The following is a 12,275-nucleotide window of genomic DNA, read 5'->3' on the forward strand; positions in this document are numbered from 1 at the left end:
CACAGCCCAAAGCTGCACTGAGGAATCCTCTGGTGCAGGTGAAGGTACTCTCTCCTCCACCTCCGTTCCCACAGCAATCAATCAATCAATCGAATCTTATTTGTATAGCCCATATTCACAATTCACAACTTGTCTCATAGGGCTTTAACAAGGTGTGACATCCTCTGCCTTTAACCCACATGTGAGGGATCCTTCTCGCAGGACGGGCAGAAGTGCGATTAATGCTGCGTGTAATGGAGAACATCAGAAAAATATTTCCATTGGATTATTGTCAGTTATAGTAGAACATCTGAGTAGATATATTGTATATCAAGCAGTCTTGTTGTAATCATAGTCCCCGGTCAGCAGCCACCACCATCAGGATCCACCATCACGATCTGATGTCACCATAGTCCACAATCATCAGGATCCACCATCAGCTGCCACCTCGATCGTGGTCCACCCCCATTATCAGATGCCAACACGTTTCAGGATCCGCAAAAACAGGAACAAGCCTCCATGCTGCTCCTGCTCAGTTATCCAAGTGTCCGTCAGCCCCGACATTCCAATTCGACTCGTAACCAGGTAATTTACACCATGTTGTATTTGAAGAATCTGTCACCATTGACTTCGGTTGATTTGGCTGCAACGCTGTTTACACCTGAAACTCCTGAAAAGTGTTTCCTCAAACACGTCACCCACCCCTCCATCGGCATAGTGCTGAGTAGATAATGAAGGATTTTCATTTAATGGTGAACTATCCCTTTAAGAGTCATGACATCATATCTTTTTCACACTTTCACACTGCAGCTTCATGAGTCATGATCAGCGATGTCACAAGTAAATGTGCAGGAATGTCTTCCTGAATCACGTCACATTTTCTAACTGCACAGCATGTGAGTGATATTGTCACATCCCGCTGCTTTTGTAACTCTGAACATGATAAATGCTGATGTCACATCCTGTTGTCCTTGTAGTGCCGGGCGGTGACTGATGATGTCATAGCCCGCTAATGGTCTGTATTAATATCAGCGGCAGGGCACCTCCATTAGTGTAATGGGGCTGATAATGATGATGATAGCTTCAACACAGAGCTGTCTGCAGTGGCGGCAGTAGCCAGCTGTAAATGATGATCCAGCAGCTCCAGGGGGCTTTATCCGAATTCCCTGCAGGAAGCATTTTGCCCATAACCCACTGGGGAGTGCAGCTATGTGACCTGCACACATACGGTGAACCAGCAAATTTGTATTTTACATTTGTTGATTCCAGACTAAGCATCTCCACAGAGAATGAAGAGACAGTTTGGAGTGTAAAGGACAGAGGCAGCTACAGAATGAGCGATTCAGTTTATCCGCTGCTGGTGCACCCTACATGCTGCTGTGTCTGTCACCCTCCACAACACAAAATTACTGGACTGGCAGTTTTGATGATGTTTGACTTTCATCCTCAGCAGGGGTGATGTATAAAATAAAACTGGGCCCTGACCATATTCTGCCCCACTGAGCTTCCCTCCCTTTTAATACATCCATTGTTATGTACAAATAACCACTTTAAGGACTTAACACTTGCCTCTATGGGGGTTATGGGGGCGATCAGTGATGAAATGCTTTATGCAAAACAAACATTAAGCAAACACAAGGGGAAACATCTGTGCGATAATCTCAGCATATTCCGTTGTTCAACTTCTTTTTGGCCTGAAGGTCAAGTTTGCTTTTTGATACTAGTTAGAAGCCAAAAAAGGCCCAAAAAAGATTCAAATCTAAAATGACACCAAATATTGTTTCAGTTACAAATCAATTATCTTTTGCATTTTTTAAGCCTCTGTGCAGCACTTTTTCTGAAACTTGTCAACCTTTGAGTCGTTACCTTGGAAACTCTTGACTTGATGACCTACTGTGAAGGAGGGGAGGGGCTAGGGTCTGATTGGCCCATGAAGTGCCCCTGTCCTTTCAGTAGTCCTCAAACAAATAATAGCAATATTTTACGTAATATAGGAATATAACACTTTGTTAAGGATTAAGAACAAAATTAAATTGAATAATGAACAGACGTATTATTGGCCCTCGATAAAAAAAAGTGACTTTGAGGATGATGCCTCCTAAAAATATTTCAGGGGTGGGGTTCCAATGCAAGCACACAAGGTAAGTTCTATGTTGTTGAACTGTCTTGAAACCAATAGAAACAAGATAACGACATTATGTGAGATGACATATCATCAAGCTGTGACATAAAGGGCATCACCATCACCAATATTAACCAAAACAGTTACTGAAAAGCAGTTGATATATTTAAAACATTTTAACACAAACAAAACAAACTAAAGCCAGTAAATGAATTCCACTTGCATAGTTGGTTTTTGTTTGGAAGAACTGGGGTCGTGACACATTGAGCTCACACACTCCCTGAAAGTAGAAAACATAATAGAATCCATTCCTCACAAAAACTCCTTTTAAGGTGGCTCCGTGAAGGTTGTCAAGAGGATGAGTGGCTTCATAAAACCAAGTGCCGACAGGGACTGTGGTAATTTGAGATGAGCTGCATCGATCTAAGCTGTCTACCACACAACTAGAATTGATAGCTCTATAACACCATTTCTATCCAATTCAAGCTGTGTGTGTCTAAGTTTGACTGTGCCAGCGGCTGAAAGCATAACTCATGCTGTCAGTTGTGGGGGGAGATGCTCCATGTTTAGCTGCTGCTGTGATCGTGATGATTATGTCTGCAGTTTAATATGAGCCCCAGACACGCACACACACACACAAGTGCTACATGGAGATAAATCCGCCTTTTATTGAACCCAAGTCTGTCTCCTCCAGCCCTAATATGCAGGTCAGTGCAGTGTGAGGACTTATTTCATATCAGACTGATCAATCCCTCCAAGCACACTGCAGTAACTGTGACAAGGGAAACAGACAAATCATTTTGATTTCATAGAGGATAGAAACAACATATTGCCTGTGTGACCTTTGACCCTTAAAACACAAACGTGGGAGATGGATATCTCATTTAAACTTAAACTGACAGTTGTTACGACTGCTTCGTTTTCAGTGCCAAATTATTTTCTTCTGCCATTTATCCTCCTCATAGGTTAGCTTCTCCAAACATATACACGTGCACCTTTTGTAAAAGTATGATCATTATGATTTGATGGTCTTGTTCAAAACTTCATAGTAAAATCTTACACTAAAATCATCTTTTTGAAGTAGTAAAGTATAAGTACAGTTACTTTGTCTCACATAATTCTTCACATCAGTTATATCCCCAGGAGCCTCGCTAAGCTAACATTACACAGATCAGATAAAATGAAGTTCAATGTTGCTATTTAAAAGCTGCAGCCCATCAGGAAAGAGGGGAAAAGCTATTGAAAAAAAACATAGCCAGTTGTAAAACAGACTAATTGTTTGAGACTGTCCCGAACTTGGGTTCATAAATATCCCATCTTCTATCAACTAGCACAAGGTGCCTCGCTTCACAATCGGGTCATGGGGTAAAAATAACACTGTGCAACATCAGTCAAGCCTCGTCCTGTCTGCAAAACCAATCTGGTTATAACGGATGAAACGTTTCTGAGCCTCGCTGAATATAAAAAGGTTTGGTGTTATGGGACATACTTTATCAACCTGTGTTTGTATTCTGTGGATTTTTTTCATTCAAAGACTTTTAATGAATTTTTTTAATTTGCGTAAATTCAAAATTGCAAAAACTGTCTGTTTAGCACATTATCTGTTCACATCAGGATACTATATTTGTTTGGATGCCGGAATGAATACTTTAAGGCACAAACAGTGAATGCTCTCGTGCATAAATCAAATCAGGTCCTTGACCAGTATTATGATGTATTGTGACAAAAATACTTTCCGTCTGTTGCCACGGTGATAGTGGTGTCTGGTTACTGACCCTGGTGCAGTTGTTGGCCTTGGGCTCCAACTCGGTGACATTGGTGATCTGCTTGAGGAAGTCGGACTCCTGCATCCCGGGCTGGGAGCCACGCCGCTTGAACAACGCCCGCGGGTTCGCCAGGATCACCTGGAGGTTCACTGCAAAACCTGCAGCAGAGACAGGGAAGTAGGTGAGGAAGTAGAGCACAGAAGGAGAGAGGGTGAGAGGGCTAGCCAGCATGAATTAAAAGCACATTATGAGTCTATTATAATCACAGCAGAAGATGATAGAGTGCATTAGTGTATCTAATGACTATGATATGGCTGATATGAAATTCATTTACCACAGGGGTCTGCCATTCTCCTGTGATAATTGTGCTATAGATGAGAAAGAGAGCATGAGAGAGTCAGGCGGAAGATGATTGCAGTGGGTTGCGTCAAGGTGAGGATTAATAGTCGGCCTGTAATCAGATTTAATCAATCTGATTAGAAAAAGTGGTGACTGGGAAAAATGGCAATCTGACATTACATAATTACTTTATTCTACAACCTCACACTGACCTGAAGGATGAAAAGAAAAACTTCTACAGCTGCAATCACAGACTAACAGGATTTACAAGTTCACTTTATAAATAAAATGCGTATAATAATATATGTATAAATCAAATACAACAAACTACACGCAAAAGCTAAAGCTAACCATCAACCTCTGTAACTTAACCTTGAGCTAGTCAACATGTGTGTGGAACATGCCATTCACACATCTGATGTGTTGTATGACCCCACGGCAACAGATCTGGAGACGACCACACGATGAGTCCAGAAATGAGACAGAGCCACCCATCATGGGCTTTATAATGCAAATTGTTTCTGAATGGTCACTCTGCCTGATGGCAACACACTGGCCTCTATTTTCCTCTATTCTGTGTTCAATCTTATTGTTATTGTCATTTTGCATTTTAATTGACGGCTACTCTTAAAGGCTCAGTGTGTAGAATTTAGTGACATCTAGTGGTAAAGTAGCAGGTTGCACCTGAACCTCAACGCACCCTCTCCTTCTTTTAGATGATCACACACTAGTGAAAAGTGACCCGTAAATCTTGTAGGAGGCCAACTCAAAACCAGCGTCCAGGTGTCAAATAAGTGTTTATGTAATAAAACAGTGGTCTCATGTTATATGCGTGATGAAACAAATTAACAAAGCGAAAAACAAACAAATTAACAGTTAACTTATATTAACTGAACAAAGCGAAACAGACAAAATAACAGTTAACTTATATTAACTGAACAAAGCGAAACAGACAAAATAACAGTTAACTTATATTAACTGAACAAAACTCAAGTCATACAAAGCAATTTAAATTAACATCCCACGCACATGGCTACTCACCAATGTCTTCTCACCCCCTGAAAAGGAAATTGCGACTGCTTATAAAGCCCTTTCCAACACCAGAACATAATCTGCTTCTTGTAGGAACCGATTTAATATCAATTGTTATTAATTATTATGTTTTATTATGTTGTTTATTGTGGTTTTATTTTGGGTTTGTAAGCACGTTCCCACTTCCCTCCTGTGGTGGTGAGAGTGGTAGGAGTACATCTGAGTTGGTGAGCATGACGCATGACGTGCTAGCCACTTCTGTGACAACAGCAAGTGAAGGCGATCTATTAGAACTACCTTAAATAACTGCCTTTGCTAGAACTGGTCCCAAAGCATACACTATATACAATATAGTATACAAAATACAGCAAATAATATTTACAAAACCTTCTACAGCTCCCCGCACACATGGTTGCACCCAGTGACATCACTGCCGGTGTCACCAAAGGTATAAATTAAATTGTAATGTCACTTCCTCTATTTTGTTCTTTCAGCACATGGTGGGGAAGGTGAGTACCAAGAAAAAGTGAACCTATAAACACTAAATAAACGGGATTGATTAAAATGGTTTGTGAAGTTTAACCTAAGATAAGACAAAACACAAACAAACCCATGACAGGGTGTCTGCCAGCTGCAGCTAAAAGGTGATGTTGAAACAGACAAGTGACAAGTAAAGCCAATGTGGATTATGGTTTCAAAAAAAAAGACAATTCTCCCTCACGTTCTCATTTGTAGGTCTAGGGAACAGTATTGAATACTACTGAATATTGACAAGTTCCAGTACTTATGCATAGTGGTATGCTACACTCTAGGCTATGCTCCTGATTAGCATGACGTGGGGCGGATTTCAATTAAGTAAACCTTGAGATTTGTGTATTTTAGGCTGCTCTCATCCTAATCCCCCTTAATCCCTTCATTGAATGAATATGAATTATACATTAGTTTTTACATCAATGTCAGGTCTTACGTGAGGATTTGAGCTAACTGCTAACATCAACATGCTTGCGATGTTTATGTTATAATGCAAATTTATTGCAGGGCACGTTCGCAAGGTACGATTTCTTGTCCTCTGTCTTGTTTGCATTAGGATATCCCTACTGGGCTATAGACAAACAAACCACTAAAACCATTAGCATCTCCTCCCCTTCATTCTACCCGCTGATTAACTCTCTGCCTTCCTGCTGAGTCAGAAATTGGAACAGAGGAAAAGACCTTCTGTACATTCACATTCATTTAAGTTGAAGTTAATTACCTGGGAGATACAGTTTGGGAGACTAATACAATTCTTTAAAGTTCAACATGATAACATATCAATGGTAAGTAACATATAATCATATGTTTCAGTTATAATATATCAAAAACCCATTCCATCAAATAAATAAAGTAATTATTACCGCAGGTGATTGTGTCTTTAACAGTGATTGACCATTTTCTCTACATTTACTATCTCACTAGCTCAAGTGCCATTTACACCGGGGACATATCCCCCCACTTTATGAAATGGCCGAGCTCAGACTTCACAACGTTCCAATGCACGGCGATGGCATAATGTCAAACATAAACAGACCTGGCTGACCGTGAGAAGCTGATGTGTATTTGGCTCGTGATGTGACAATTCAACTGTGACCAGTGCAGCCAGATCATACACAAACAAAGCAGAGGAGTGGAAATTATGCATGAGGCATCAGGCACCATTATGCTTCTCCGTGAAGTTGGGGTAGATGAAATTTCCCAGAGTTTACAAGTGGGAACTATGACTGTGATTGGGCTTTTTCAAATAGAAAGTTGGAAACATCAGACATCATAGCTGAAACACAACATCAGACTCTAGGCTTCAGCAATGTGCTTCAAGTACAAATATGAGACTGGTATCCTCATCTCACTCTCAGACAGGCCACGAATATGTGTCAGTTCCAAAATGTCCAACTGTTTCTTTAAATCACAAAGATAAGCACGAGCACAATAATATGTGGTTTGTTGCTGTTTGACTAAAAAATCTCAAAGGTTAGTGTTTCACACAAACACCTGAAGGCATTAAACCGGAAGCCTTTTTCCTCTCACAGGTAGAAGGTAAGATCATCAAACACATGTAAGGGACGAGGAACACATGGCAAGATCTAATCTCTCTGGTGAATTTAAGAGCACACATCATGTGTAGTAAAAGAGATGAGTTAAACACCCAGTCAGAAGAGTTCAAGAGTGGGTGTGTTCACATTGAAAGCAGGATCTCTGAGGGATGCTGAGGTTTCTAGTTTGGAGCGTGACAGGAGGATAATGTAAGAAATTGCTGTGATCCTCCAAGCTCAAGGTCTCGCCATAATTACTGAATATTATTTATGCAATCTGTTAGTGGGTGGCACGCCTTGGCAATCAGTGTGATACGGTGGGAATTCACCCCGAGTAATTCTTTCCTCCTCTCTTCTCCATCTCCCCCCCTGACTGAACAGCTTCTTCTAGGCTGCAGCTTTCCTGGGCTACTAACACATAGATGGCAGACAGCCGTCCTCTGAGATATGTGAGTGTCAGTGCAGGTCACAGGCAGAGAGGGAAACTGCAGACATGCAAATGCATTCATCTTATCGCTCTTTGGTTTAATGCATGTATGTACACTGCCCGTGTGCAGACAGGATGCAAATTATCTTTTTGCAATTGGTTGCTTGGTAACAGAGCATACAAGGAACCATAATAGTGAGGAACTGTTACTGACGGTATAGTGTCCAGTCCTATCTGATGGGACTCAGTTAGGAAGTTAACATGTCTGTATGCAACACTGTGTGCAAAAGTCTCAATTAATGCACGTCCAGACTTAAATGCAGCCCAGGAGTTTTCAAGTGTATATGATAAACTAAAACTAAACAAAGGTCTCATTTTTGGGGGATCGAAAACTTCAGATTAGTGTGGTGACCAGACGAGAACATATTGTGAGGCGTTCAGGTGAGGGGTGGTGCAGCAAGAAGTGGCCTTATCACCGAAAGTTCTGCCACCTGCCCTACACGTGTGCTGCAACACTTCTTCATTCGGAGATATTTGTTTTCTTTTTTATTCAGTTTTGCATCTGTCTTATAAGAAGTGTCATTAACCCACCCACTTGGTCACGGTGAATCCTCCAGATAATCACATCCTGTGTTGTCACATGGGCTCATATAGCAGGCAATATTGACAAATACAGTATATAAACCTGGATGAGTCTATTCATTCATACCTGTTTATAGATTGCATTGAACAGCTAATTTGACAATTGACAGATATCCATAGTATTTTAGGGGGAAAGAAAACTCTGGCAACATTGAGAGTTTACTTAAAGACCATTCCAAAGCTTTTATACCCTCATATAATACCTATACAATTGTTAGGTCACACTGCTATCAGGCGAATTACCGCTCTTTGTGCGATACTGCAGGCTAATCACACAGATAAATGCAGCTCAGGTGGAGCAGATAGATATGAGAGCAATTACAAGATAGACATCTAGTGCCCTGCAGCCAGCCTCTGTGATATGGAGATCATAGCTTCTCTCAACCATGTTTGCCCCGGAGGCTATTGTCCAGACTCTGCACTAACTTTGTCCCACTTTACGCCTGACCCACTCTCACCGACCTATATGAGTGTATATGTGTCTATTTAATGCTACATTACCCATTTGGAGGAAAAAAATTATTTCCCATAGGCCCTGAGCCGCCAGTACGTTACCAACAAGTGGAAGTTCAAAACTAGACTTTCACTCTGTATACATTGTGTGAGCTTATTGCCAGTTTATAGCCCGTTGCCAGGGGCCCATAGCAATTACCCAAACCTGGGAAATTTACTTACATTGACAGCGGGATCCAGAGTGTAAATGCAATTTCTCAGCCGTACTTCCTGGGGCTAAAAACATCCTACTGTCTGGTCTTTACTGCTTATGAAGACTTGTTGACTCAAATTACAGTTTTTCAAGTCTAAAACCTCACATTTGCTTCAGATAAACGTTGGAACATATTTTTTGCACTAAACAGGGTTTGTGAATTCCCTCCCTTATCTCTAGGTTGGAGGCGCACAGCAGGAGCAGGTACAACAAGCAAAAAGGATTTCAATATTCAAATGGACATCTGACTATTAAATTTGTTTTAATCCACACTTGATCCAAAGGTTTCTTTGTGTCAGTATGGACAGTCTGAGATCCCTCAGTTCAGGGCTTAGTGTGGATGTTACAGTGTCTGGCAGCTCATGTACCAACAGGAAATCTTTCCCACATTTACTGTATCTGATATTTATACGATGTAGCAGACCTGCACATATCACGCAGACGTTGCCATCATCAATACTGTTAAGAACCATTCAGTAAATTACTTTGAAGATGGGTTACATGGTCTCGAATTTGGATCAATCTCCATGGACAAACTTGAGGTTTAAACACTGTTCTACGGAGCAGCCCTGCAGACTGGAAGCCATGAAATGGATCAGATCACAGCAAGTATGACAAAGGGTTTAAAAGTCCTCACGCAACTTGGATTCAGCCTCTTTCTTGGGGCTTTCTCAGGGAAACATCGATGGCAAATTAGTGTCGCTCAATGCTCCACATGCTAGAACTTCTATACAGCTTCATTTACATGCAAGCGATATTTTTATAATGTTAAAAACAAAGTTACGTAGAGTGTAATACAATGAGAGGAAAAGATGGAGTGAGTTTTAATAAGTAAACAGGAGAAAAGAAAAGAGTTTGAATTCACTGGAGTCAAATGTGGAAATCTGAAATGCTGCAGATTGTGTAACTCTGAGACGGGTGATCTGGAGCTTTCTCCTTTTCCACTATCATGCCCCTTGTGTTTCTATACATACAAGAACTGTGTAGACTGTTTATGAAGATGGATGTCAAGTCTCCACTTCCTCCCACAAGACTAGCCAAATATCCTCGATGTGAACGCTGCCACCCTGCACCAATCATAGACTCCAGAGCCAGTGTCTGCACAGAAGCGATCGGGGGAGCCATGGAATCGAGACCACGCATATGCACATGCTCGGCATCAAATTACCAAACAGATCAGAGACATGGCCACTTTCACATACATCAGTGGGATTAGGACTGCCTAAAATGACAGTAACCATATTTCAGAAAAATTCAATCGACGAGTACTTCAGCTCCATGTCCCTTCTGCTAACATGGAGGAGGTAGGGTTTATGACCTATGCTTCACTTTCAAGCAGACATCCCGTCATCAATCTTTAGATGCATGCAGATGATGCAGGGTGCAGATAGAGAGCAACATTTTTACTGTTTGTGTGTAAACACTGAACACTCATCGTTGTATTTTGTTTAGTTTTCATGCGTCTTCAGGAATGTAAGAGACTGAGTTCAGATCCTTCAGCTCTAAAGAAACGAATTTGTCAGAATGAGACTAATGAGGACAATTCTCAACTGTCATTGAAAAGACAACTTCACCAGCAGAGACCAGCACAACACAGAAATTCTTCTAGCCGTCCCCAGGCTCATGTAGGTGCAGCAGTGCAAAGGGGCGGTTTGAAGGCGAGGGTGTGGTGATTAATACAATTTCAGTCAATAACGTTACTGGTCTCATTGCTGTGAAAAAGCTGTGCCAATTATTTATCCCAGAATCTCCCCCTATTAGTTGTCTCATCATATCATAAAAGTTGGCGCATTATACTGTACATTTCAAGAACAAAACCTCAAATGTTCCATCTGCTGAAGAGAAAGTTGGAAAGGAGGCAGCGACTCCGGGATTGAGAAACCCCTGTATTCTGACGTCTACTGCTTAAACAGGCCGACTGCCGAGTTGTGGCTTGTGTTGTTATTTTGGTGTCATTTGCCTGTGACTTAATGAAGGTAAACACAGTGGACATCCGTGCAAAATAACACCACGCTCTCCAATCTGAGGCAGTGGATGCATCGATGTATCCGTCCTGCTGCCTTCAAACAGATGCAGGGATTTGATGAATCGAAGGAGGAGAATTTCATACAGGATGAAGCGGCTGTGGAAAACCGATACTATATGAATCACTCATTCTATAGATATAGATAAATGCAGATAAAACTGATATTCATAATCGTAAACACTTCCTCGATGTCCTCTTTACAGCCTTCGAGTACAATTATCAAGTGAGCGAAGCAAAGATTATCACAGATCAGATCTAAATATCTCTGAATATGGCTCTTCTTGGGGCCTCTGGAAATGAGGTCATGTTTTCGGCCCTGTCTGTTTGTTTGTTGGTTTGTTTATAGGCAAGATTATACAAAGACTACTTTACGGATAACCACAAAACCTGGTGGAAGAATGAGGTATGGGTAAGGGACCAACTGATGTTACAGCAAAGTAATGTTTTTTCACTTTCTTTAACATCATGAGATCTTTGTTTTTTTAAATTTTCCTGGATTTCGCAGCATAATTCATGGATCTTGATGAAAATAATTTAGTATGTATAGGAGACTGATATTTGTGTTTAATCTGGTCCAGATCAAATTAATTTAAATGTGTGTTCCTAAGAAGACTGTTGTCCCTTGGCGGAGGTGTGTACTCTAGTGAGAGCCACTCTAGTGAAATGTTTAATTGTTGAATCCTTGACAAGACAGTGAGATGTGAATTTAAGATCTGTTTGTTTGTCAAAGGTCCATAGGTCATACAGTATTGATCACCAATATTGATCACCAGTGTTGACCTCTCCTTGACATGTATAACAAATGTTGCTCATCCTACCGGGGGGGGGGGGGGGGGGGGGGGGGCAGTCTGTGAGCTCAAGGACAATCTGAATCAGCCTAACTGAAATGTAAAGTTCAGCAAACGTTGGCGTCTTTCTGTTTAATTCATTTTTCCCACTCACGTTATTCAGCTCTTCCTGTTACTAGAACACTCTAGTGCAGGCGGACGGCACTCGGCTTTGTTTTCCGCTACTCCAGCACATTGTCTCTATCCTCCTCTCTGCTCCTCTCATCTCTCCATCTCAGGAGCTGGGTACAAGCACCTGTGTCACTGGGGTTTAAACACTCTGATGTCCCCATCGCAGGGTACACAAGAACCACTTCAACAAGCGCACAACCATAATTGCATT

General features: G+C 41.3%; 1 protein-coding gene across 1 annotated transcript in view; it reads right to left on the reverse strand.

The window, feature by feature from the left end:
• The window catches only part of LOC128453868 (galactosylgalactosylxylosylprotein 3-beta-glucuronosyltransferase 2), a 46,082-nt gene that overhangs the window by 6,169 nt on the left and 27,638 nt on the right, over positions 1-12,275 (reverse strand). The window contains exon 3 of the mRNA XM_053436970.1: positions 3,877-4,025. Coding sequence (XP_053292945.1) covers positions 3,877-4,025 — 149 coding nt within the window. The remainder of the gene's footprint in view (positions 1-3,876; positions 4,026-12,275) is intronic.

This window comes from Pleuronectes platessa, chromosome 12 (assembly GCF_947347685.1).
Source record: "Pleuronectes platessa chromosome 12, fPlePla1.1, whole genome shotgun sequence".
NCBI classification, from domain to species: domain Eukaryota; kingdom Metazoa; phylum Chordata; class Actinopteri; order Pleuronectiformes; family Pleuronectidae; genus Pleuronectes; species Pleuronectes platessa.